The following is a 27,814-nucleotide window of genomic DNA, read 5'->3' as shown; positions in this document are numbered from 1 at the left end:
ATATTGTTGCTATTTTGGAGGCATCTTTCCAAAGTTTTAATGAATTTGAGGATGCAGCCCCGTTTCTCAAACTTACACATTCCAGGCACCTGTGATTCAGATAGGTCTTGTGAAGTTTGGGAATCGGGAATGTTTCGAAGTGCCCCAGGGGAATCTTATCAGCCAAGATTTGGAAACTTCAATCTCTATAAACTCCTGCACCAAACTCGTGGAAACAGGGAATTCCCCTTCCCGCCTGCTGGGTGTGTCACGGTTACATGACTAAGGTTCTATTAAAAGGGGTGGGGAGGGGAGGCTGGAAAGAGCAACTCTGAAAAATGAACACTCGTATCTGTACAGTATTCGCTGGGAGAGTTCCCTTGCGGGACAACTTCCAATTCCGAAAGAACCGGAGGATGACGACCGCCTGGATTTGGCAGTCCTGCTGTTGTCACTAGCGGGGGACCTCGTGGGCCTGACTGATCGAGCCCCGGCCGCGCCCTCAGCGGGAGCCAAGGCTACTCGTGGGGGGGGGGGGGGGCGGGGCGGCGGCGGCAGGGCTGCTCCGGCCCGGGTGCGAGGGTCCATAGAAGGTTCGCGGGCTTGGGGGAGGGGGAGGGGGAGGGGGCGGGAGGGCGGGGGAGGGGCTTGCTCAGCGCCACTCCCGCGAGCAGCAGCCACTCCGGAGTGGCGCGGCCGAGGGGCGTGGGGCAACCTGGCTGTATTTATTCTGGCTGGAGAGCGGGGGCCGGGCCGCTCCGAGCTGCCGAGGAGCTGTCCCGAGTCCGAGAGCCGGCTGGCTCCCCGGGAAGGGCTAGGAACCCAGCGCCCCGGCTTGGCCAGGTGGGGGCGGCCGTGGTGCGCTGGCCGGGCGCGCGGAACGTTTTCGGGAGTTCCTGGAAGCGGCTTTGGGGGTGATGCGGCTCAGGGTCTGGCTCCCGCGGCAGCGATGGGGGCGCAGCTCAGGCCGGGGGTGCCGGGGCGCAGTCGGGCTCCGCCGGGCGGCCACGGGGGTGCAGTGTCCAGCTCGGCCGAGGAGCGACGGGGGCGCAGTGTCGGGCTCGGCGCGCACAGGATGGCGGGGAGCAGGCTCCCCGGGGGTGAGGGCGGCTCGTCGTCGGGCTCGGCCGCGAGGGGCTGGGGCGCCGGCCCAGGTGCCGGCCGGCCGCACGGGGCCGCGGCGGGGGGCGCTCAACGCCGGGTCCCGGGCTGCGGCGGAGCGCGCGGCGGGAGGAGCCCAGCGCGGCCGCCGCCTCCTCCGGCCGCAGGCTCCTCCTCTGCCCCCGCCTCCTCCGTGCCGTCCGCCCGCCCAATCGGCAGCCCTCGGCCCAGCAGAGCCGGGCCGCTTGTCTGGCCCGCGGAGGCTGAGCGCGACCGGAGCGAGGAGAAGCCGCGGCGCCCGCCGACCGGGGAAGCGCGACTCCGGGGCCGCGGTCCGCCCCGCGCCGCCGCCGCCGCCGCCGCCGCGCCCCGCCGTCGCGGGGCCGAGGCTCCCTTTGCCCCTGGAGGGGAAGGAGCGGGGAGCGCGGCGCGGCTGCTCCGGGAGCGAGCGCGCCGAGGCCCCGGCCCCCGAGGCTGGCGGCTGGAGGCGGAGGCGGGGGCGGAGGCGGGGGAAGTGCGCGTCATTCCCGGCGGAGAGCGCCTCACCTCCAGGCACGGGCTGCGGCTGCCAGTTGCAGACGAGCGGCGGCGGCGGCGGCGGCGCGGCTCCGGGGGCTCCTGGCCATGGAGAGAGGATCCGGACCCGGGGACGCTAGGGGCTCGGCTCCGTCTCGTTGGACCGCGGTGTAGGCACCTGGAGTAGCCGACGCTAAGCGGGGGAGGGGAAGGTAAGCGGAGGGGTTCCCCGCGCCCCCCTCCCCAGCTGCCCGCGGGGCCCCGCGCCCCAGCCGGCCCCCGGCGGCCTGGCATCGAGGCATTTCTGCTGAAAGGGCAAACCTCCTCCCGCCGCCGGAGCGCCCCGCCGCCCCCCCCCCCGCGCTCCGCCTCCCCGGGCCCCTCTCCCCTCGGATCGGGCGTAACCGGACTCCCCCCGGGCCAACCCCTCTCCGTAAGAGACGGTCTGGGGGGCCACGGCTTGACTTCTTTCTCTCCGTCTCTCTTTTCATTACGTTCACGGACGGGGAGGGAAACAATGGACCTTTGAAAGTCGGTGTGAACAGCCTCAAACTTTCCGGAGAGGGCTGGGGTGGGGGACGAGCCCCACAGGAAGCCGGCCGCGCTGGAAGGTTGGTGCAGCGTCCACCGCGGGGTCGGCGGCAGTGCGCGCGGGCGCGCGCGGGGTGACCTTTGTCTCTTTCCCATTCCCTCCGGGTTGGCGAACCCCTCACCCCTTACCCGGCTTTGTGGTGGTAGAAGTCGAGCGCGGGGGTGGGGGGTGGGGGTTTAAGATCGCTTGCAGCTCTCTTTACAGCTGGGGATAGCCTTACCCCTGGACCCCACTCCCAGCTCTACTCTGCAGGGTTTGGGAGGTCCTGGCAAAGTTGGGGGTCCCGCTCCCTGAGGATCCCGGAGCTGAGTAGTTGATGCCCGGTGCGACATCCTTTGCAATAAGACCAAGGTCCTCATGTCCCTGGGGGATGCTCTCTGCTGACCGTCGTCGCCAGACCTCGCTGTGGAGCGAAAACCACTCACTTAAATTCTCTGCATAAGGTTAGGAACGCAGACTGTGATCTCCTTTCATCAGCCGTCGGGGTTGGAAGGGAGTGGAAGTAGGTTAACTTTCATCCGACGCGGGAGCCACTCGCTGGCTTGTGTCCACTCTGCTTGATGCAGTGTGACAGTGTGAGGCGTTGTTGCATAATTGCATGTGTGCAGCGCGTGCAGATGTTTTTTGGGAGCCCTTTACCAGGACAAAATGAGGATCTCGAGGAAGTGGGATGCAGAGATTTCACCTGAGCCGAGGGAGGCCTCAGACCTCGGGGCAGCCAGACATAACTACCTGTTGGAAGTGGCTCTGTGTTAGAAATGCATTTGAAATATTTAGTCTTCTGGGTCTTTGGTGGGCAAAAATGGAGCTATTGATCTTTGACCTTTGAAGGAAGCTTGCTATTTTCAAAATTGGTCTGGGCTTCACGCTCTGGTTGTGTGCCTTTGATTAGCTATTCAAAGGGCTCCTTTAGGTTTGCATTTTCTATGCAAAGCAGAAGAAAATGAACTAGGTACTTCTGCCTACTAGACACTGGGTCGGACCTTATGGGGTCGTATCTTTAACGTTACTCCCCTGGTTTCTGTGTTCCTGGACTATAGGCTCAGAGTGTGCCGGGGGTGGAACTGGAAGTCTGCTTCTGGCTTTCAGTTCATTCCACCTGATGCTGTTTTATCTGATGAGTGTGTTTAAGCTCAGAAGATTAAGAAGTGAAGGTTAGAAGTGAATTTTGAGTCATCACCTACCTGTTCTGCTTCAACAGCCTGTGAACGAAGCTGAGGAGTGTGCAGACAGAGGAGTGTCTGGACAGGGGGGTCGAGAATCTGTGAACTCTAACCCTGTGCTTGTTTAGCTTTTCTTTGTCACAGGGAATTGTTTGAGTAAAGTCTCCTTTGTTGGTGAAAATCTGTAGATTTTCAGAAGTCTCAGATTTCACAACGGGAAGCTGGAATGGGACAACACCTCATTCGTGTTCTAATGAACCTCCTCTAGCCTGTTCCCAGGCTACCTTGGGAATGGAGAGAAGACAGACTAAGGAATTAAAGTCGTGGGCCATTTCCGAAGTTGAAAGGTTGCTACTTACCAGCTCTGCACGCCTGGGCCCCATTCTGAATTTGAGTATGATAGGATGAACCACAACAGTGCAGAAAGAGAACATTGAAATGATTATTATTAAATACTTAGTTTTGGATTCCCATGGAGTACTGGCTGTCAAAGTGTACTCTGTAAAGTGTCATAAACTAGGAGTCTTGCATCATCCACCCACCCACCCTGCATTCGACTAACAATTCTTATTCACATCTTTTGTGTTAGGCACTTAGGAAGCAATCTGAATGCCCACAGTGTGCTGTGGTAGGCAGAGGGAGTTGGATGGAGTGGTTCAGGCTTGGGCAGTCACGGGGAGCCAAGATAATCAGAGGAGGCTTCCATCTTTAAGGAAAGATGAGATGGTCTCTGCCGTTGAAAGGAATGAGCCTAGGCTGGGAGAAAAGGAAATGAACAATTAGAAGGCCCAGTAAGTGTGTAAGTGTTTGGAGCATCATGCATAGAATGCTTTAAGGATCCAAAGGAGGACAAGACGGAATGCGGGGGTGGGGGGGTGGGTGAGGAAGTAATTTAGTGAAAAATAAAGTTTTCTAAATCAGACAAATAGTAGAGACTGAACACTGGTGTTTGGTATTGGCAGTACCTTTTTTTTTTTTTTTTAAGATTTTATTTATTTATTCACGAGAGACACAGAGAGAGGCAGAGACACAGGCAGAGGGAAAAGTAGGCTCCTTGTGGGGAGCCCGATGTGGGACTCGATCCCAGGACTCCAGGATCACGCCCTGAGCCAAAGGCAGACACTCCACCACTGAGCCACCCAGGCATCCCATTGGCGGTACCATTTTGAAATGTAAAGATTGGAGTACTTGAAGTCAGAAGGGAGTTTAAAACGAGGCTCTGACATTTGCTAACCGTTTGCTGCTGGCCAAATCTCTCAATTCTTTACACGTTGTTTGTTCATCTGTAAAATGAGTCTAAGCATACTTTATTGAATTCTTTGATGACTTAATTTGCCGTGTATGTAATAAAGTGCCACACAAACTAGTGCTGTTTGATATCGAAAGGTACTTTGAAAATAGGTTCTTTTTAGAGCTTTTTAGCTCTAAATCATACCTAAGTCCAACTGATCTCAGGGACAGATTTCTGTTTTGCTGACCCTTTCCATGGTGTTCTGAATCTCATCTTGAGGGCAGTTTTTCAGACGTTAGGCTGGTTATTGTCATATGGCATTCCTCAACTTGTCCAGACATCTTCCCATCCCCAGCCACAGGAAATCTTTTCATTGCATTTGGGTTGTGAGCACTAATTAGAAGGATGGGCTGGCTCGTATAGTACCTCAATTGAGAGGGGCTTGTCTGGGTCTGCCATGGTCTTTCCCCTCCCTCCCAAGTCAAGCTAGCCCTTCTGCTTTCCCCTGTCCTAACAAGATGAAAATGGAAAAGTGAAAAGGAAGGAAAAGCCATGCATCTGTGTTTTTTGAGACCATGAAAATGACCCTTACTGGTTTTCTCTATCTGTAAAGAGGTGTAATTTTCAGTGACGCCCCCAGCAAGAACAGTTGTTGCCTGGCTGAAACTTGAATCTGTGAGCATTATTTGCTTGAATACACTTGCCTTTCTCCTGACTTAAAATGGACTTAAGCTCATCTGACATTTTAATAAATTGCCTTTTGATAGGAATCCATACTCACATATTTAAAGCTAGTGTGTTCAGTGTGACTGGGGAGGAGGGGGATGGTACGAATGTAAATCAATTTTTAGGACATGTTGAATCCTAGCATGTAAGTTTGAAAGGGCTTTAAAAATAATATTAAGATGAGGAAGTTGGGACCCAGAGAGGCTAACTAATTAGGTAAGGTCATATAGTAAATTAATGGCTGAGCAGGGACAAGAACCCCTTTGTCCCTATTTCCAGTCAGAGCCCCCCCCCCCCAACGTACCCTGATTTGTTCCTGTTTGGTTTTGTTAGCAATTTCGTTTAGTGTTTTAATGATGAAATAATTTGCATTTGGGCTTAGGAAACCCATTGCACCCAACTTTAAAGCAGACACTCTATCTTTTCTCTTTGGGAGGATTTATACATGATATGATGCACATAGGGGGGTGCTGTGACATGTAACACATTTCTGGCAAATAGGGAACTAAGTATAAAAATATTGTTCGCTTTACTTGCATTTTCTGTAAATTGCACACAAATTCAAAATACCATAGAAGTGCACATTGTTTTTTAAAAGAGAAGTTCCTGGAAACATTATTCAGATTTGTGTTGTGAATCATAGGATAAAAGTATATTAGAAATATGTTGGTTGGCATGGTCTTTTGTTTTCTTGTGCTTGCTTTGGGAAGCCATTAATGTTGGTTGTCAGGAACTATGTTCAGCAAATATTTTATTGCATTCCTAAGATGTGCAGGTCTCTGTGCTGGTTGCTGTGAGCAGTACAAAGATGAAAGAAGCATAGGGTCTTTATTAAAATGTCTCTTTAAAAAATATGGCATGGACTGGGATGCTGTGTATGACTTAACACACACAATTGCTATCTCCCATCAAATCAGCCCTTTGACCGATTAGGTAAATCTGCCTTGAAATTATTATTTGCCTAACCTTGTGGCCAGATTTGTAACATGACTTTTATTCTCATTACGTGGTAACAAGTGGTAAACCTTTTATATTTATTTTATCAGGGCTGCATCTTCCTTTGGACAGTAAGAAAAAATTGACAGCATTTGGACACTTTAATGATATTATGAAAAGTTTGCCTCAGAGAGCTTGTAGCAGTCCTGGCTTTAATACAGTATTTAGAATAGTGTGAACACTGCATAGATGTGTGATTGGAACATTATTGCCTGAAAGGATTGCAATTTAAGACAATCCATGCTGAGCTACGGAGAGAAGAATTGCCCTCATTGACTCTGGGTTTGATATAAGTATCTTAAAACATAAATATCCACCACAAGCCAGATGTCTTGGTCATATCTAATTATGAAGTCTCTCTGAAGAGTGAAATTGTTATTGATTTGGGAGCTCTTGCCTAATCACCGGCTTGTACTTGGGTACTGCCAACCTTCTGTTCTTCTAATGGTCCTCACTGACAGCCCACTTCCCTGAAGAATGAATCGTTTTTTTTTTTTTTTCCTGCATACGATGAGGTTGGAAAATTAATTATTAACATTTCAGGGAGTGGAAAGATGAAGTTTAGCCCGAGGACAAATGCCTGATTCCTGTTTCAGAAGGAATGAGAAAAATGAGTCATTGTTTTTATTGTGGCTTAAAAATATATATATATATATATATATATATATATATATATATATATATATATATATATATTGTTTTTTTATGACCACCAGTGCCACCTCTCTCAAGTCCTCTTCGCATGAGGATTTTAGGAATTCCATTTCCTTCACGCAAAAGCTGTGGCCTTAATTGTTCAGTGAGTACTTGACGACAGCCGTTCCCCCGCCACCAAAGGACATGCTCAGATAGAAACCAAGTGCTAGGAACGTGGAGAAGCTAGCAATTTGGTAGCAAGTGGGCTGTGTACAGAGGTGGAGCTGAGGAGGCCAAAAGGAAGATGGATCGTCTTTTCAGCACGGGCAGTGATGTCTTTTGATTAACGCTGAGAGCTGCTTTCCCAAGTGCTTGAGCTCACTTCGCTGCCTGTCCTGTCCATGTGGTCAGGCTTCATGATGTAGGGTCAGCTCGGGGCTGGCTGGTCCGGCTGCCCAGCTGCATGTGGGCTGAGCTGGGCTTTCTCTTTCTCTTATTTTTTTTTTTTTTTAAAGATTTTTATTTATTTGAGAGATACACAGAGAGGGAGGCAGAGACATAGGCAGAGGGAGAAGCAGGCTCCATGCAGGGAGCCTGGCACGGGACTCGATCCCGGGTCTCCAGGATCCCGCCCTGGGCTGAAGGCAGCGCTGAACCGCCGAGCCACCCGGGATCCCCTGAGCTGGGCTTTCACTAAAGGATTGCTTCCCGCTTGTGCTCTCTGTTTGTGCTTAAGGCCCTGGAGCTCTTCCTGCAACCCCCCCCCCTCGCCCCGTTTGCCTGGTCCCCCCGCTGCTGGCCGGGTCTGTCCCTGCTCAGCTGGGCCAAGTCTAAGGCCCCTCCAGGGCTTGGTTGGTGCTCCTTTACAGGTGCTCCCTGCTGACTCCCTGGCACCATGGAGTTTTGATGAGCATCCAGCCTGGAGGAGGTGGAACGTGGTCCCTTCTGGAGGCTTCCCACACCGCAGGACGTCAAGCACTGTCACTGTTTTTATTTTTGGCCAGGAACTCATCCGCAGGTGACACCGGGCCTGCCAGCCTTCCGGAGACTACCCTACAAGAGCCTTCTGTCCGTTTCCTCCCGTATTGGTCACGGGTAGACCGTGTGTTGTCATCGTCGTGGCAGAGTCCCGTGGTGGATTTTAGTTTACATGTGCGAAGGAAGCCGTTAGTGGTGGTCTGGTGGCATGTGTGTGGCTAAGTCGGTTTGCCAGGCCTTTAAAAAATTTAACTCTAGTCTGTTGGTAGAGATCTAATAAAATCAGGTGATCACTTCTTTGCTCCCTCCCACCCCCGTGTCTTTGCCCCAACATGCATTGTACTTTGCACATATCTCTTTATTTGGATCATCTCCTGATCCCCCAACACTGAGCTCTGAGCTCCTCGAAGGTAGAGATTGATTTGTTTGTGTACTGCTGGGTCCCCATCATCTAGCAAAGTCCTTGTCTGATAAGAGATGTTCAAGCTGAGTGTGTTCCCTGTCGGGCAAGCCTTTACTCTCAGTGGTGAAAATTGTGTTAAAAATAGGCTGCGCGTAAAAAAAAAAAAAAAAAAAAAAAAGGCTGCGCGTTGTAGGTAAAAGAAATAGTACATTTGGATTCCAGTCCTGGCCCTGCCATTAACAGAAACTTTGCTTTGATGCTGGATTGAGTGGCCCCCGATCACTTCAATCTGGGCATCTCATTATTCATCTGGAGTATCGCCTGGTTCGACAGGCGTGTCCAGACATACTCGCTGTAGGCTTTCTCCTGTCGTTGCGTTTTGATGTCTGTATCTCAAGAGATCGTGGACTTCTGGTGCATCTGTGCTTCCTTCTCAAACAACTCTCTGTTGCCTTTTCTTTTCCTTTTTTTTTTTTTTTTTTTTTCCTACTTCCAATATTTTAACTGCCATAAACTTTCTTGGCTCTTTCTTCTGGAGAAGTATTTTTCAAGCTTGGCCCCTGGCGCTCAGCAGAGAATGCAGCCCACAGGCAGCTCTGCCCTTTGCTGTAACCTTAATTAAATCAGCCTCCCTCAGGTCAGACGTTGGCTTTGGTTCTTTCTTCCGAAGGCCAGCTGCAAGGCTGATGACACGCCTGCATCTGCCATTGTGTGCCTCGCTGGCAGCCATCCGTCACTGTCAGCAGGTTGGGAGCCTCTGTGCTGCGTGTCCTCCCAGCCTGTGGGGAGCCAGGGCGAAGGGGGTGGTCTGAGGAGCTCTGGGAAGGAGGGGAGAAGAGAGGGTGGCTTCTCAATAGGAAGCGTTAGGAGCAAAAGCAATCTGAGGAATAAGAATCAGGAAAAGGATATAGGGGTGAAGAGCAGAGGACAACGGGCAGGTAAGATGACTCCCTTCTTTCTCCACTTTTCCAAGTTTTATTTATCCTTGTAGGTCTTTCCTCCCACCCAGGGGCCTACCAACTGTGCTTTTTTTATTTTTTTTATTTTTTTTAAATATTTTTTGACCGGGTAAGGAGTGTTAGATACTCTGCTTGTCAGCCTTGCTCCCCTGTTGGTCTGTGTGGGTCTGTGTTTTCTTTTTTCTTTTGCTTCTCTTTTGTTGCCCATGGTAATGTTCTTCGGCCTTTGAGCCCTGTCAGCCATCTTGGCTTTGGGGTCAAGCAGGGCTTTTCATGGAGATGCTTAACAGATCTGAAAAAGGATTAATGAGTACGTTTGGTGTCAAGAAAATCAGACATCTGCCTCCTGTACGTTGCATGAATGAGAGGACTGTAAGAATGAAGTAAAAATATTTCTCAAAGGTCGCCTATATAACTCTGAGACGGGAAAGTGTTCGCTTGGTTTCCTTGGGGCAGGAGATATTATGAATAAAGCCTCTTTGTTCCGAGGGATCCATATTTAACAGGAGATTCCAATATAATTTTCGAGGATGCATCCACTTCAGCGAAATTGTAGCCGATTTGCTCATCTGAATTCCTTCACTACAGACACATATACTCGGCGTTTATTGTTTCATCATTTTCATCATAATCCAACTTGTATTTTTAGTTAAATTTTGTTTTCCAGGGATTTACTCTTTCCTGACTATAACTTTGTGGCAAAGAGAAGAATGCTTCACAAAAAGTGAATTTCTTTTTTTTTTTTTTTTTTTTAAAGATTTTATTTATTTATTCATGAGAGATACATAGAGAGAGAGGCAGAGACACAGGCAGTGGAAGAAGTAGGCTCCATGCAGGGAGCCCGACGTGGGACTCGATCCCTGGTCTCCAGGATCACGCCCTGGGCCGAAGGCAGGTGCTAAACTGCTGAGCCACCCGAGCTGCCCAAAAAGTGAATTTCTAAGCAGGAAAACAAAAATGTCTTCTGGCTTTAAATGATACTTATTCTGACTCAAATATTACTGACAAAAAAATCAGTTTTAGTCAATTTAGCCTTTTTTGGAGATTATAGGATTGACAAATTCCTTATAATTTCTCTGTATTATATCAATAGAGTTCATATGTACGGTGGGAGGAGGTAATGTGAACAATACATGGTGCTAGGCTAGAAGTCTAGGTGTATTGGTGTTTTTTTTTTTTTTTTTTTAATTTTTATTTATTTATGATAGTCACAGAGAGACAGAGAGAGAGGCAGAGACATAGGCAGAGGGAGAAACAGGCTCCATGCACCGGGAGCCCGATGTGGGATTCGATCCCGGGTCTCCAGGATCGCGCCCTGGGCCAAAGGCAGGCGCCAAACCACTGCGCCACCCAGGGATCCCTGTATTGGTGTTTATATGTAATAGAAGCTCCATTTGGGGGAGTATCATTTATCATATGTGTCTAAATTGACCAAGTGGAAGGAGAAGGTAGGGGAATAAAAATGAAGATTTCTCAGCCCCTTATTTAACTTTCCCTGGATAGGGAGAGGTTTATAATGAAGGATTGGTACTTCCCCTCTTCCTCTAAACATTGGCTTGGCCACCATCAGCTTAGTAAAAGTGAGCCAGAACTAATACAAATAACTAACTGTGCCAGGTGTCTTATGTCTTGGGAATGTGTCAGACAGTTGCAGGTTATAGTGACTCATCTTGTTTTAGAGATTTGAAAGAAGAAACGGAACACCTACCTATGCAAGGTAATACTGGAAAATATGTCTTGTCTGTATGAAGGTGCTGTTGTGTTTGGAGGTCTCAGGGTACTGGATTCTTTGGGAGTATGTCTACACAAACCAAGTAGATCTTTGAAGGAAACTGCACTTAATTTTTCCCCATCATCTCTTATCTCCCAAGCAGCTCTATGTACAGACCTAGCATTTATATTGAATTCTTTTGCAGGGATTATCATTTAAAAACGAATTTTATCCTGTATGCTCTAGAATAGGATATGCGATGAAATAGATTCCTTTAAACTATGGATAGAAGGATGTTCCCCCAGGAACTTTTCAACCATTGTTTTTGAAAATCTTTATGATATGTATTTAAACACATACTCTTCATGAAAGTATTGATCACACGTAAGTACTTGACATTTTGAAAAACAAAAGGGCGTAAAAGTCAGTTTTGCTAAGTTTATTTCTTACTGAACAACTTTATATGATTAAAATGTTGAGCTCCTTGTTTATCAAGTAGACATGGTCTGAATCTACAATAAAAGAAGCACCCTCGTGCCCCCCCCCCCCCAACCTGATTCCTTGGTGTTCTCTTTCTCTTAAAAATGGGAGATTGGAAGTTGGAACCATTAATTGGAAGTCCAAGGCCATTAGGAGCTGGTTAAGATTTTAACTAGGTCATAATTACTAAAAATTATAAACATCAATCATTTGTTTTCAAGGTAATTCATGAACACCTCTTGTTCGTAGCATGTTTGACTTTTTGTTGTGAGTGAGCATACCAGTAGGTGTGTGGTAAAGACCTACCAAGATCTTAATAAGAGGAAGTCTCCTCAGCCAGATTTTGGCCAGTTGTACTGAAACTCTAGCTTCTAGGGCAAGCATCCTCAACCACCATGTGAATAATAAGCACTATTGTAGGCACTTTGTCTTCAGTATTAGCATCTCAGCAGTAGAAAGAATGTGAAGACTCAGTCTTTTTAAAGAGCACTTACTAGTTTTGAATTACTGGTGCTATATTTGTACAAAAATGACTTTCCCTTTGACCACAGCATTGTTTTCAGAGTAAGCTCTATGCCTGGTGTGGGGCTCGGAGTGTGGGACATGAACACATGACCTGCTGATCAAGAGTTGCATGCTCTACCGACTGAGCCAGCCAGGAGCCCCAGATCACAGCATTTATTGGCTGTCAGCATTACAATATGAAGTGGAATGGAACACTTTCCTTTTTCCTATGTGCCTACTGCATTTCCTACTGTTTTGCTAAAAGTGTTACAAAATATTGTGAAAGGTTGAGCTTGTCTGGTTTGCCGCTCTTTGTCTTTAGAATTCCCGTGTGCTGTTGGTAATAATACCTTTATTCACCCACTAGATTGCATGCTAGGATTGCATTTTGTAAAAATTAATACTTTGGCTTTTTTGCTTGAAGTTGTAAATGTCCTCAGTTTTTCCCAAACCAGGGCAACAGATACAGATAGAGTAGACAAATTTCCCAGAGCCTCAAGGATGTTGAGGGAAGATTAAGTGGGTGATTATAATCTATGTGGGTGTTGCATGTGTGTGTGTGGTCTGTAGAGGTATAGTCTGATGTAAGTTCAACAAGCACCTAGTGAGTACCTACTGTGTTTAGGGTCATATGAGAATACTAATGAGTAAGACTAGTTCCTGTTGTCAAGAGGCTTAGAGTCAACTGCAGGGGATGGTTGGACAAGTCTACATGTTAACTGAAACATAAAAGGCAAAAGGCAAGATGATCCTAGAAGAGTTTTGTTAAAAATTTTTTTTTTTTTTAGTAATCTCTACACTTAACGTGGGGCTTGAACTCATGACTCCCAGATCAGGAGTTACATGCCCTACTGACTGAACCAGCCAGGCCAGGAGCCCCCCAACAAGAGTCTTAAACAGAGTGCAGGGAAAAACAGACGGGCAACTTCATGTTAGAATCCTGAGATGACAGGGCTTCATGGATGGGATGGCACAGTGTTTGACAACTTTAAATGAGAATATCTCACTTTTTTTTTTTAAAAGATTTTATTTATTTATTCATGAGAGACACACAGAGAGAGGTAGAGACACAGGCAGAGGAAGAAGCGGGCTCCCTGTGCAGAGTCTGATGTGGGACTCGATCCCAGGACCCCAGGATCATGACTTGAGCCTCAGGCAGATGCTCAGCCATGCCTCACTTTTCTTAAAATCATGTTCTCTCTTTCTCTCTCTTTTTTTCTCTTTTATTTTTTATTAAAAAAAATTTTTTTTTCTCTCTTTTTAAAAAGATTTTATTCATCCATTTAAGAGAGAGAGCACAAGCAGGGGGAGGGGCAGGCAGAGGGAGAAGCCCGCTCCCTGCTGAGCAGGAAGCTCGACAGGGGGCTGGATCCCAGATCCCAGATCCCAGAATCCAGAACCCAGATCCCAGAGCCCCCAGATCGTGAGCTGAGCCTGCCTTAGGCAAGCAGTCAACCGACTGAGCCACCCAGGTGCCCCATATCATGCTGTTTTTTTAAAGGCCCAAGAAACTTTTGTCAACTTGATCTTTAATGTCATGGAAATTCCAAAATATTTTTTGCAATTACTTCTTGTAATTGGGTGCTCTTGCCAAATGCACTGACCCCTCCCACCTTGAGTTACTGTTTGAGGTTATGCAGTCTTTTTTTTTATCCAACAGAAGAATTGTATTTAAAATAACAGCAAGTTAGGATGCCTGGAAGACTTGGTTGGTTGGGTGTCTGCCTTCAGCTCAGGTCAAGATCTCAGGGTCCTGGGATTGAGCCCCGCGTCCAGCTCCCTGCTCAGTGGGGTTCTGCTTCTCCCTCTCCCTCTGCTCCTCCTCTGGCTCATGCTCTTCTCTCTTTCTTTCTCGCAAATAAAAAATAAAATCCTAAAAAAAAACCTAGCAAGTTTTAAAGGTGTTTTTGTGAGTTTTTTTAAGACAGAAGTAGTAGGTTTTGAATGCTTCCCACTTTCTTGGTATTTGCATTTATATCTTGCGAGTTGCTGTAGTTTCATATTCTTAGTGATTTCTTGTAATACCTACTATATTTTTACTACTATATATTATACTATTTGTATACTTACTATTTGCCTAAGTTCCCTGTGAAGGTCTTTAATGGCATGGTATTTATTTATTTACATGCTATCATGATATATGACATGATATTTATTTACTTAATGATTTTACTTTTTTTAATGCTTTTGTTGATTTTTTTTCTTTTTTTAATTTATTCAGAGGCAGAGAGAGAGAGGCAGGCAGAGAGGCAGAGACACAGGCAGAGGTAGAAGCAGGCTCCAAGCAGGGAGCCTGATGTGGGACTTGATCCCGGGTCTCCAGGATCACACCCCAGGCTGCAGGCGGTGCTAAACCGCTGTGCCACCGGGGCTGCCCTGATTTTACTTTTTAATTAATTATTATTAAGCCTTTCGGGGCTACTACTTTTTATCATTCAGTAAATAAATATGAGATAATTCTTCCAAATACCAGAAGTTATGCTTCAAAACCCTTCATGGAGTGCATTTTCAAACTCCATGAGTGACTTAGTTTTCCCATATTTTAGATTATCTGTCTATATTGAGGGATTTAGCTCAGGCTGTGATAGCTCTTCAACTACATCATAAAATGCTAATGTGTTCCTTCCGTATAGTACTGTGTTCTTTACACTACAAAGGCAGTCCTCTTACAAACGACATGTAATATGAACAAATGATTAGTGTATTGAGTGAGCACATTGGTCTGTCATAAAAACTTTAAAATGATAGCTAATACTCACTTTGACATCCTGTAATCCTTGAAGGGACTCCATCTTTTCTTCTGTAAGTTGCTTCTTTATCTCAGAACCCCAAGCTCACACTAATCCAGGGCTATAATTGTATTTTCTCTTCCCTGTGGTTTTCTTAACAGCATTTTCTTTTCTCTAGCTTCCTTTATTGTAAGAATACAGTATGATACATATAACCTACAAAATGTGTGGTAACCAACTGTTTTAACTTATCCATAAGGCTTCCAGTCAACTGTAAGCTATTAGTAGTTAAGTTTTTGGAGAGAGTCAAAAGTTATATATGGAGTTTTGACTGCTGTTGGGGGTGGGTGCAGGGATCAGACCCCGAACCCCACCCCCCCAATTTCAAGGGTCAACTGTATTTTCTTTGTCAATTACACTCTGTCTTCAAGCAAGTGTTTACTATTGGATTTAGGAATTGTATTTTTTGGATGCAATACATCCTTCCTCTATCCTTCATAGTGCTCAGTGCAAGTCTCTAGTGACCACAAGAGCTCACAACTGTTTATCGAATAAGTGACTTTTTCCCCACAAATAATTTTTTTTTAAAGATTTTATTTATTTATTCATAGACACACACACACACACACACACACACACACACACAGGCAGAGACACAGGCAGAGGGAGAAGCAGGCTCCATGCAGAGAGCCCGACATGGGACTTGATCCAGGGTCTCCAGGATCACGCCCTGGGCTGCCGGCGGTGTTAAATCGCTGTGCCACAGGGGCTGCCCTCCCACAAATAATTTAAATCTATAACTATCAATCATTATATTTTTAAGTAATTGATTCATAATACCACTCCTAAACTCATAAGTGTAAAGTGAGGTTCTAAAGCAATGTATTTGGATCTTGTATCTTTAAAAAACATGATAAATTGAAAGAGAAATCTGCATAAAATGATTTTTTGGTTGTAATTTTTTTAAGGTTTATTTATTTATTTGAGTAATCTCTACACCCAATGTGGGGCTTGAACTCACGACCCCAAGGCCAAGGCATTACATGTTCTTCTGACTGAGCCACCAGATGTCCCTGGTTGTAATTTTAAGATGGTTTCAACAGTGTGTTTATTTCTTAGGAAAAGGATGATTGTATTTGCTGCTTATGCACTTACATGTTTTTCACTGAAGTGGAGCTTATGTGCCCCGAATATATGAATATAAAGATATTTAGTTTTGAGGTACCTGGCTGGCTCAGTTGGTAGACCTCGCAACTCTTGATCTCGGGGGTCATGAGTTCAAGCTCCATGTTGGATATAGAATTTAAGTTTACTTAAAAAAAATTAAGAAAAAAAATATTTAGAGTTACAAGAGTTCAGGGAAAAACACAGGCACAATTATTTTTCATTTATTGACCATTTTAGTTTGTGGCAGATACCATCCGAGTTTTCCATGTTAGGATATCATTTTGTTAACGTGAAGACACAAATTAATTCCCAGTGGGTTGGTGACTTCATTTAGCCTCTTACTGCCTGCTATTATATTGTGGGTACATCTGGAGACCCATCATCTCCCACAAAAGGGCCCTCCAGCCTGTTAAGTAATAACAACCTTTCTCACCCTGAAACAATGAAGTATCAGATGATTGCAGCCTCAAACAAAAGCTTCCCATTCCCTTTCAGAGCAGATTACAGTCACGATTCCCCTCCCACCCTGGTGAGCCTGGCACTCAAGAATATCTAGTTTAGTCCTTTCTTTGTTAATAGAGGATCACAAAGGGGCCTTTGTTATACTCTCTCATTTCTTCCAGCAGGATGTCCCCATTATTTCGTTCTGGTTGGCACATGCAGCAATTTCTTCAATACCACCTTGAATCCTGTTCTCATCCCTTTGTCTTGGAGCTTTAGCTTCATCTAAATAATTACCTTTGTTCAGAAATCAAACCCCACAAACCAAGTGGTTTTGACAGACATACTGACTCTGAGAATGTTCTTTGCCCCGTATAAAATCAGCGTCAATACCTGATTAGATTCCCTTTCTGTCTCCATTAATTTCCAGGTCGTTTGGGTCCTGGGAATGCTTATTGATGTCTTTTCTAATGACCACATTTTGTGTTTCATGGATTTGCTGTCGTTTAGAGCAATTTGGGGTCCCCTTATGACTGGGATCTTATTCACTGTTTTGGCAGAAGTCGAGGGGAATTAATTACAAGGGGACTGAATGAAATCAGGTGACTCCGAGATGCTCTAGCTATTAAGGAAGGGAAGTAATGGAACCATGTCTCTGAAGCCACTGAACACATCATATTTATCCACAGTCCTTATTTATCCACAGTACTAAGAACATGATAGAAGCATAGCATTTCTGGCTTCCTTGCTTTTTTTTTTTTTTTTTTTGACTTTGCAAAGTCAGAGTCGGGTTGCATTCAAAATTGACTCATTCAGAAACTTTCAAGTGCTTACTATAGAGAATAAGAAGGACTGACCTTGTTTTATGCGTGTGTCAGGTTCTCCTAGATAAGAATCATTTGTAGTGGACTTGTGCATGAAGAATTCTTGAAAATGCTAATGTGCTCTTTGACTCAGCCCATTCTAGTTACACCCTTGCAAATCAGAAAACTGATGTCTTTGAAATTTTTGCCTCTCAATTGTCTTAAAAGACATTAGTATAACAGTTAAGAGCCTGAATACTAGTGTGCCCTGGGTTTAAGTCCTGGTTTTCCCATATATTAGCTAATCTTTTTTAGGCCTCAGTCTTTCTCATATGTAAGATGGGGACCATGGGAACTACTGAGATTTATTGTATTAAGTGTTTTAGATGAGTAATCCATGTGAGAGGTTTACAACAGTGCCTGGCAGTATGGACTTTGAGTTAGATTTAAAAAAAAAAAATTCTAATCATAATATTTGAATGCCTACTTTTTAAACAGAATTTGAGGACTTACTATTATTTTTTAAGATTTTATTTCTGTAGTTATGAAGGGATCCCTGGGTGGCTCAGTGGTTTGGTGCCTGCCTTTGGCCCAGGGTGCGATCTTGGAGTCCCAGGATCGAATCCCACGTCGGGCTCCCAGCATGGAGCCTGCTTCTCCCTCTGCCTGTATCTCTGCCTTTCTCTCTCTCTCTCTCTCTCTCTATCATAAGTAAATAAATCTTAAAAAAAAAACATAAACATTTTTTTATTTATGTAATTATGAGACATAGAGACACAGGCAGAGGGAGAAGCAGGCGCCCTGCAGGTTGCCTGATGTGGGACTCGATCCCAGGACCCTAGGATCACAACCTGAGCCAAAGGCAGACGCTCAACCGCTGAGCCACCCAGGTGTCCCTGTTATCTCTTTCTTAACCAGAGAATGTGGAGTTCAGGTTTTCTCATTAAATGAATTCAGAGTCTACAGTGAAGTGATAACACAGGTAGAAATACTTAAGCTGTTTTGCTGAAAGATAAATCTAGTGGGGAAGTCAAACACCTAAACATGAAAGCTTGTCTATTGGAACTCTTTATTTTATTTTATTTTTTTCTAAAGAATTTATACCATCCTGTATTCCTTTTTTTTTTTTTTAAAAGATTTTATTTATTTATTCATAAGAGGCACAGAGAAAGAGAGAGGCAGAGACACAGGCAGAGGGAGAAGCAGCCTCCATGCAGGGTCCTGATGTGGGACTTGATCCCGGGTCTCCAGGATCACACCCGGGTTGAAGGTGGCGCTAAACCCCTGAGCCACCAGGGCTGCCCCCTATTGGAACTCTTTAGGGCCAACTTGTCATCTTCATAGGATGCATGGACTTTAACTTTATTTTGAAGAGCTTAGAGTAATAATACCCGAAAAGTGTGACCACTGGCTTCAGTGTCACCGGCGTATGTTTTAAAGATGTAAAAATCCCTCTCCACCAATTGAGCTGGAATCACGGGGGTGGAGGGCCCAGGAATCTACATTTTTAACAAATATCCCTGGTGATCCTTAGGCACAATGCAAATTGAGAACAGTTGCCTTAGAAGAGTGGCTCTCAACCAAGGTGCTCATTAGAATCACTTGGTGGGGGCATTTAAAAGATAGAGATGCTTGGATACTAACTTAATTGCTTTGAGGTGTGGTACTGGGCACTGATGTTAGTGGGTGATTAAAGTGTGCAACCAAGATGAAGAAGCAGTGGCATTAAAATGCAATTAGTGGGCAGCCCCTGTGGTGCAGCGGTTTAGCACTGCCTTCAGCCCAGGGCATGGTCCTGGAGACCTGGGATCGAGTCCCACGTCGGGCTTCCTGCATGGAGCCTGCTTCTCTCTCTGCGTCTCTCTCTCTCTCTCTGAATAAATAAATAGATAAATCTTAAAAAAAAAAAACACCCGCAATTAGTGATTATATCAGGGATGTGAGCTGACTTGATATTTTCAAAAAGTCGTTACAGTGGTTACCTGGGACTGGAGAAGGAAGGAATGGGAAATTCTTGCTTAATGGCTACAGAATTTTTGTTTGGGATGATGAAAAGTCCTGGAGATAGATGGTGGGGATAGTTGTGCAAAACCGTGAAGGTACTTAATGCCACTGGACTGTGCACTTTAAAATGGTTAAAATGGTGAGTTTTATGTTGTGTGATTTGGTCACAATAAAAAACACTTAATAACGCCATTACAGGGGTGCCTGGGTGGCTCAGTTGGGTGAGTGGCCAACTCTTGGTTTCACCTCTGCTCATTATCTCAGTCAGGGTCATGGGATCCAGCCTTGTTTCGGTTCCATGCTCAGTGAGGAGTCTGCTTGAGGATTCCCTCTCTCCCTCTGCGCCTCCCCCTGCTCGCTTGTACATGCTCTCTCTCTCAAATAAATAAATCTTTTTTTAAAAAGCTATTACAATTCTCACATTTCTGAACCTTAATTCTTTTCTTTTTTGCAGTGACAGTGTATCATGCATGCCACTGATTCCAGGGGACACTCCCCTGCTTTCCTACAACCTCAGAATGGAAACAGCCATCGCTCGTCAGGCTATGTTCCAGGGAAGGTTGTGCCACTGCGGCCCCCTCCTCCTCCAAAGAGCCAAGCTTCAGCCAAATTGACCTCCATCAGACAGGAAGCCCGGGCCACCTTTGCTTTCTCACCTGAAGAGCAGCAGGCCCAGAGAGAAAGCCAAAAGCAGAAGAGGCACAAAAATACTTTCATTTGCTTTGCCGTCACTAGTTTCTCATTTTTTGTTGCACTTGCGACCATTTTAGGAATATCCTCAAAATATGCTCCAGATGGTAAGTGATCACAGATGCATGTGTGGAATCGCCCGTGTATAGAGAACTTGTTCTAGGAGAAGAACAAGGGAAGGAAATAGTAGAATAGAATTAAAAAGAAAAACTTGTGATATCTCCACTTGGCTCTAGCTAATTAATATATAATTAGAGAATAGGAGGTATAACTGTTTATTAAAGCAATTGTTAAAGGAATCCATTGGAAATGATTCAATTAAGGAATTGCTCTTCCTTTCACTTTACTACTTTGTCCCAGTGCTCAAGATGTTCTTAGAACATTTCTTTTCAAAATATTCATTTGAGTCTTTACTGCATTCTTATGGTAGCACAATTTTATCCTTCGTGGTAGGTATGATTTTCTGACTGCCAAAAGTTTTCAGTGATAAGAATTACTAAATGTAGGGGTGCCTGGCTGGCTCAGTCTGTATAGTGTGTGATTCTTGATCATGGTTGTGAGTTTGAGCCCCATATTGGGTGTGGAGCCTACTTAAAATAAAAATTAAAAATATATTTAAAAAATTACTAAATGTAGTGGTAAAACTACATTTTTGGTTTTTTTTTTATTTAAAAGTTTTTATTTATTTATTTGACAGCACAAGTAGGCAGAGTGGTAAGCAGAGGGAGAAGGAGAAGCCGGCTTCCCACTGAGCAGGGAGCCTGATGCGGGGCTCAATCCTAGAACCCTGGGATTATGACCTGAGCTGAAGGCAAACATGTAACCAACTGAGCCACTCAGGTGTCCCGATTTTTTTTTTTTTAAATCAGTGAAAATACTAAGATTTGTGTTCTATAGCTTGAAACCAGTTGGGAGACAGTTCTAAAAGAGAAGCTTCAAGTATTTATTTTTTTATTATTTTTTATTTTAGCTTCAAGTATTTTTGAGGAACAATGTGTATCCTCAAAGGAAAACATCCATTAGGAGCTTTAAAGTCTAATACATTTATCTAAAAATCACTCATTGCTCATAGTTAAATATCACCTGGGGAGGTTTTCATTTCTTAAATGGCCTTTGCTTTTCAAGTTGGTGATATCTTAATACTTTGAATGGTTTGAAGAAATTTATTGTCAGTTAGCTTCAATATAGTATCAACAAAGAATGGCCTCATGATAGAGTCCCATCCACCAGTCCAAAAATCAGAGGGCTCATATCTGTCAAGGGAGAAGCAGACCAAAACAACCTGGATTGGGCATCATTTTTGTCTGCCCCCTCCTTTTTTTTTGGGATCTACAACAGATTTTTGTCAAATTAGATGCCTCCTTAAATGGATATAACATCTGAGAAGCATGTTATCATATCTAAGACTTACAAGTACTATTTTATTTAGCTTCATGGGTGCTTTAGGGGTTTTATAGACTTTAAAGTCCTGGTTGGGGGCGGGGTTGTGTCAGTGCTTCTAAAAGAATAGACCTGAAGAAAGAGAGATGTTCATATCAACATTTTTGTGGACCAGGCCAGCAGACCACAGAATGAGTTTGTAACATTGCTTTCTGTTGGCTCTTAGCATTGACTTTCTCACCCCTTTTCTCCAGCAGAATAACCAAGTTCAGTGCAGTTGATTCATTCTTCCCAAGTAATCTGTAGTAAAGACCTGCCAGATCCAGGGGGGAGGGAGGGATCAGAGCTGAAATCTGTGGCTTTAATTGATGTTTCATATTCCATCTAAGACAGTGAATCACTGATGTGGTTCCTTTGAATCAACATTCTTTAGTTTCACATTTTGGCAGTACAAGTGCAAAACTTCAGTGGAAATATGTGGTATGCTGACATCTTTCAGGGTCAGCCTCACTGTGATTACTGATGTTACATAATCTTGATAATGAACCCGAAGTTCAACAGTGGGCAGCCTGGGAGGTGGGGCTGCTGAGCTACTTGTCAATGCCTTCTGCAGGCCATGTATTTTCTCATTAAGTATACTCTACTGGAAGGAAGTAGACTAGAATTTTTGGTGATGGTTCCTAAGGAAGCATGCTCGCCTGGGAAATAACTAAAAACGAGGAATTGACGTACATGGGTGGCTCAGTCAGTTAAATTTCTGACTCTTGATTTCAGCTCAGGTCATGGTCTCATGGTCGTGGGATTGAGCCCTGTGTTGGGTCGTGGGATTGAGCTCCACACTGGGCATGGAGCCTGCTTAAAGAGTCTCTGTCTCTCTGTAAAAAAAACAAAACAGCAAAATGAAAACCAAGAGGAATTCTATAACCATTTGGTAGGCTCTACATGTTAAAAGACAGGATTTCCTTCTCAGTAGCTGGGTAGAGTGCTTTTTATATGGGACATTTACTTGTGACATAACATCATGGAATGTTCCAGCTAGATGTTTTATGGGAAGAGAGGGAGGTTGAAGAGAAGTTTAAGAAATCCGTAGTATTGAGTCAGAGCACATTCAAGAGATTTGTTTCTTCAATGGAAAGAAATATTTAAGGTTTATTTCTAGTATAATAGTGATGATCACTGACTTATCTGAATTAAATATTGGTGATTATAAAACTGCTTTGAGAAAAATTCCATGAGATAATTGCCAAGGATTTAACCAGCAGGGCTGATTTTAACTGCAGTAGTTACCATCACCTTAAAAGAGAAAGCATGAGCCGAGGGCAAAACACAAATGCTTAGAAATAAGATGTTTGCATTAAGGGTTATACAATTCAAAATGAGGAATCAGAAGTTCCTTTCTATAAAAATTAATATCTTTGTGCTGCACTCAGTCTCTCTACTTTTCCTCCTATTATTTTCCAACATGTACCTTCTACCTTTATAGGATTCCTACGCCTACATTGCCTATCCCTACCTTGGCTGAGTTTAAATATGGGTTTCATCTTGCTTTTCTCTCTCTTTTTTTAAGATTTCATTTATTTATTCATGAGAGACAGAGAGAGGCAGAGACATAGGCAGACAGAGAGGCAGGCTCTCCACGGAGAGCCCGATGTGGGACTTGATCCCAGGATCCCGGGATCATGACCTGAGCCAAAGGCAGACACTCAACCACTGAGCCACCCAGGTGTCCCTTCATTTTGCTTTTCTAACTGAGGAACCAACGGACTTGGATGGCAAGTGGTACTTGCATCTCTCACCTTCATACTCTTTTCTTTTCTTTTCTTTTCTTTTCTTTTCTTTTCTTTTCTTTTCTTTTCTTTTCTCTTTTCTTTTCTTTCTTTTCTTTCTTTTCTTTTCTTTTCTTTTCTTTTCTTTTCTTTTCTTTTCTTTTCTTTTCTTTTCTTTTTTCTTTTTTTTTTTTAATTAGAGAGGGAGCCAGGGGAGGGGCAGAGGGAGAGGGAGAGAGAGAATCTTAAGCAGGCTCCACACCCAGCACAGAGATCTATACAGAGCTCCTTCTCATGACCTTGAGATTATGACCTGAGCTGAAATCAAGAGTTGGATGCATAACCTACTGAGCCACCGATGTGGCCCAAGCTTTTCTTAATGGAAGTACTGTCTGGCCTTTGGGGGTTCAGGTCTAGTGTCCCCATGTCTCACTGAAACTGCCTCAGGTACTCCAACCCACTCCTCCTTTCTCTGAGCTCATTTGCATGTCAAGTGACTACCACATTGTTCAGTATTTAATTATTTCCTACCTGGTGGCTTTTCTCCTAAACTAGACTATAAGCTCTGCAGGCTGTGAGTTCATTCTATGCTTTATAAATTTTATAATACCTAGTACAAAGTGAACAAATGGATCTTCAGTAAATACTTGGTCATTAGTTGATCAAAACCAGTGTGATTCCTGCCACCACCCCTGCCCCCAATTATAGCAGCAACTTAAGTTCTTGTGCATTAAATAGCTGTGGCAACACAGAATACTTTTATGTTTCCATCATCATCTATTCAAGAGGCAAATTCTAGTAAAGGAACACTGCATGTCTAGTAAACCTCGTTTCTTAAGGGGGAACTTGCATATCACTCAACTTGCTGAGTAATCTTGGATTTGGCTTCTCTGATCTGTCATTTCCTTGTCTGTGAAAATGAGAAGTCATGTCTTTGGCTGTTTGCCTCTTGCAGTTTCACTGGGAAAACGAGCATGTCTGCAGATAGCTGGTATTTATCAGCTGTGGCTTCTAGAATGATAGAGGTGCTTCTGTAGTCTGCTTTATGATTCACTGCTCAGGAAGGAACCTGGGAAGACCTGGCATAGCTAACTTTAACAGTTCCTATTTTTTATTTATTAGTAGGTTGTGAATATATTTTGTTTGCTAAAACTGCTTCCTAGTGTGGGTCCAAAGACAGTTCACAGTTTTGCTTCTCGCTGTTAATTTATTTCCAGAGTAGAAGATTCAGGAACTGAATCTAGAAACTCCGTGTTTACCTTGCAGAGTTTGACCTGACCTAGATGGTAGCAACTTAGTTTTGTAGAGAAACCTTTTTTATGTGTTGAAGGGAAGAGTTTGACATATCTGCTGGGTGGAATGGAATGAGTTTTCCATTCTGATGGCAGGAACCTAAAACAGGTCTGCCCATCTTTGCAGATGGTGATAAATGATGATAGTGTTTGTTTTTTTTTTTTTTTAAATTTTTATTTTTATTTATGACAGTCACAGAGAGAGAGAGAGAGAGAGAGGCAGAGACACAGGCAGAGGGAGAAGCAGGCTCCATGCACCGGGAGCCTGACGTGGGATTCGACCCCGGGTCTCCAGGATCGCGCCCTGGGCCAAAGGCAGGCGCCAAACCGCTGCGCCACCCAGGGATCCCTGATGATAGTGTTTGGATCTGGCTCAAGGCATTCTTGGAATTTGTTGCATTGATGGGATATTGACGTTGCCTTTTTTTTTTTTTTTTTTTTAATAGAGAATTGCCCAGATCAAAATCCACGTCTCAGGAACTGGGATCCAGGACAAGATTCTGCAAAGCAAGTTGTTATCAAGGAGGGAGATATGTTCCGTCTGACCTCAGATGCCACAGTGAATTCTGTAGTCATTCAGGATGGAGGTGAGGACTGGTCCCTGCCTATGGGAGCTGCAAAGGTGCTCCTTCCTGTGGGGGGCATGAGAAGTTCCTAAGGTAGAACCATAGAATTCAAGAGCTAAGAAGAGGTCCTTAGAAATACTCCAGTCAAGACCTCTGATTGATAGGAAAGGAAGCAGTTCCAGAAGGTGATCTCTCATAGCCCCATCTTTGTTATAGCTATGGAGAGTGATGAGAGAATTAACCTGCATTAACATATGTAAAAATGATCTACAGGCTCTTGATATTTTTCTAAAAATAAGTTAGTCGTAAGGTGAATGGGTTGAAATTTATGCTTTTGGGCATTTCTAGCGTGTTGAGACATGACCTCTCCATTTCTACCTCTACTGTGTTTTGAAAACAGGCTTAATTTTCTAAGCAGACTCTAATAAATTTTTTTCCCCAACTTAATCGCAGAAGAGTTTTTTCTCCTCCCCCTCTCCCCCCAGGGTAAACCATTTCTCTACATCCCAGAGAGATGTTACAGAAGTTGGCTGATACTAGTATTGTTCCTTGCAGGATTGCTTGTTTTTGGGGATGATAAAGATGGATCCAGAAATATTACTTTGAGGACTCGTTACATCCTGATCAAGGATGGTGGGGCGCTTCATATTGGAGCAGAAAAATGTCGCTATAAATCCAAAGCGACAATTGCCTTGTATGGCAAGTCAGATGAAGGTGAAAGTATGCCAACATTTGGCAAAAAATTTATTGGCGTGGAAGCTGGTGGGACACTGGAGATACACGGGGCACAGAAGCTTGCGTGGACGTCATTGGCGAGAACTCTGCCTTCCTCAGGCTTGACCTTCGGGTCCTATGCCTTCGAGAAAGACTTTTCTAGGGGCCTCAACGTGAGGATCATTGACCAAGACACAGCCAAAATTTTGGAAAGTGTGAGGTTTGATACCCATGAATACCACAATGAGAGTAGACGGCTTCAGGAATTTCTGAGAATACAGGATCCGGGCCGGATTGTTGCCATAGCCGTTGGAGATTCGGCAGCCAAGAGCCTCTTACAGGGAACCATACAAATGATTCAGGACCGGCTGGGAAGTAAGCTGATCCAAGGACTGGGCTACAGGTGGGCATACCTTTTACTTTCCTTCCCAGCAACGTGTTAGAGTCTGTGTCTGTGTGACGGGAGAAGGGGTGGCAGAAAGGGACACCCTGTCCCGCAGCCTGGCTTTGGGTGTCACAAAGGCCCCTACTGTTTGGAAGTCTGGTTGCTTCTTGCTTTGAAACAGGGGGCTGGAAGACAAGATGCTGGTTACAAAAGCTCTTCTCTTGGGACGCCTGGGTGGCTCAGTGGTTGAGCATCTGCCTTCGGCTCAGGGTGTGATCCTGGGGTCCTGGTATTGAGTCCCACATCAGGTTTCCTGCAGGGAGCCTGCTTCTCTCTCTGCCTGTGTCTGTGAAGTGTCTGTGAAGCACTTTGTGAACTGTGGCATCAGGCTTTGAAAAGCAAAGAACAGAAATGTACGGAGAAACCATCGGGCAGTTTGAGGGTGGTTTACTTCCTTCTTTCATTACCTTTTGCAAATGGTAGGAAGCCCCGGCTAACTGATGGTGTGCTGAGGTGTCAAAAGTGCTTGAAAAGCCTGAAGGGGTGGCATGTGCACAGTTTTCTTTTCCTTTTATTTGGAGCTCTATGCATGCCGATTTGAATCTGCTTGTGTGATTGGCGCAGGTATCTGGAGGCCTGGCCTAGGTGAGGAAAGCACCGAAATAGAGGGCTAGGGAGATCCTGCACACACTGGCTGACCTTGCTGCTGCTGCTCGTGTGCCCTCCACTGGCTGACCAGGATTTCCTCATCCAGCCCTGAGGCTGGGGGAAGTAGCTGGCTCAACATGTAATTCAGAAAACAGAAGTTTTAATTCTGCTCGGTGTTCTTAGCAAAGCCAGGGAATGTCTGTTATGAAAAGTGAGAGGACTTTCAAACTCATGTGCTCAAGTGGTCGAGTTATTTTTTTCCTTGGATGGTTGATTGATCCAGTTGTTATTTTCCTTTGGCTGTTGGGGTGGAACGTGACCTGCAGAAATTCTAAAGAAGTTAAGAAGACAAAATTAATGAAGAAAAGTGTCTGTAATTTTTTTTTTTAAATGCCTTTTCTTCACCCCAGGGATACTGAGGAGATGCTGCGCACTGGGTTTGCATAGGTGCTTGGATGAAAGCCATTATTTAATCCAGGGGGTAGTGTGGATAGTGTGCTCTTCTCTTCTCTTCTCTTCTCTTCTCTTCTCTTCTCTTCTCTTCTCTTCTTTCTCAACTCAGGACCACAGATCAAGGGTCCCATGCTCTTCCAACTGAGCCAGCTCGGTGCCCCCCTAATCCCATGGATAAACACACTTAAATAGCCAGGAGCATACAGAGAGACACTTGCTTCCAGGCTGTAACGGGAGTGCAAATAGAAGGAACCCCCAGATCCGCTTGGGGAGTCTGTGGAGGCTTCCCATAGGTGAGAAACCTGACGGCAGTTTGGTAACATGCTCTGTAGGCAGTTGGGAGATGGAGAGCTTTCTAGACAGGGAATAAATAGCAGGTGCCAAACCTCGGAACTGGGTTTAAAAAAATTATGATTAATTATCATACACATGCAGGAAAGTGCTAAAAATTAGAATGCAGGGTTTAATGACTTCCCACAACCTGATACCTGGACTGCCACCACCCAGGTCTAGATAGAATATCACTAGCGGTCCAGGAGCCCCTTACGGTCCCTTCTGTTTCACTGATCACTCCTGCTCACCGAAGATAACCCCTCACCGGAATTTGTGGAGAACAGGGGAGTTTCCATTGGCCTGTAATTGGACTTCGTACAAATTCAAGCATGCATCATATTTTGCATCTGGCTTCTTTGCTCAGTGCTGCGTTAACTGAGTGTTGGGTGTGTTGATGCATGCAGCGCTGGCTCGTTCTCCTTGCTGTTCATTTTCTGCTGACTACCACACTGTGTTCACTGCTGGACA

General features: G+C 44.8%; 1 protein-coding gene across 4 annotated transcripts in view; it reads left to right on the top strand.

The window, feature by feature from the left end:
- Positions 1 to 617: 617 nt before the first annotated feature.
- The window catches only part of CEMIP2 (cell migration inducing hyaluronidase 2), a 78,958-nt gene continuing 51,761 nt past the window's right edge, over positions 618 to 27,814 (top strand). The window contains exons 1-4 of one of the 4 annotated variants that reach the window (XM_026001558.2): positions 618 to 822; positions 19,574 to 19,916; positions 24,694 to 24,834; positions 25,369 to 25,930. In XM_026001558.2, coding sequence (XP_025857343.2) covers positions 19,586 to 19,916; positions 24,694 to 24,834; positions 25,369 to 25,930 — 1,034 coding nt within the window. In that variant the 5' untranslated portion in view covers positions 618 to 822; positions 19,574 to 19,585. Of the gene's footprint in view, positions 823 to 1,552; positions 1,809 to 1,987; positions 2,208 to 2,427; positions 2,632 to 19,573; positions 19,917 to 24,693; positions 24,835 to 25,368; positions 25,931 to 27,814 lie in introns of those variants that run through there. The other 3 variants (XM_026001556.2, XM_026001557.2, XM_072762623.1) reach the window with 3 other exon arrangements.

The sequence above is a fragment of the Vulpes vulpes genome, chromosome 1 (assembly GCF_048418805.1).
Source record: "Vulpes vulpes isolate BD-2025 chromosome 1, VulVul3, whole genome shotgun sequence".
Classification (NCBI taxonomy): domain Eukaryota; kingdom Metazoa; phylum Chordata; class Mammalia; order Carnivora; family Canidae; genus Vulpes; species Vulpes vulpes.
This window is presented reverse-complemented; position numbering and strand designations above follow the sequence as displayed.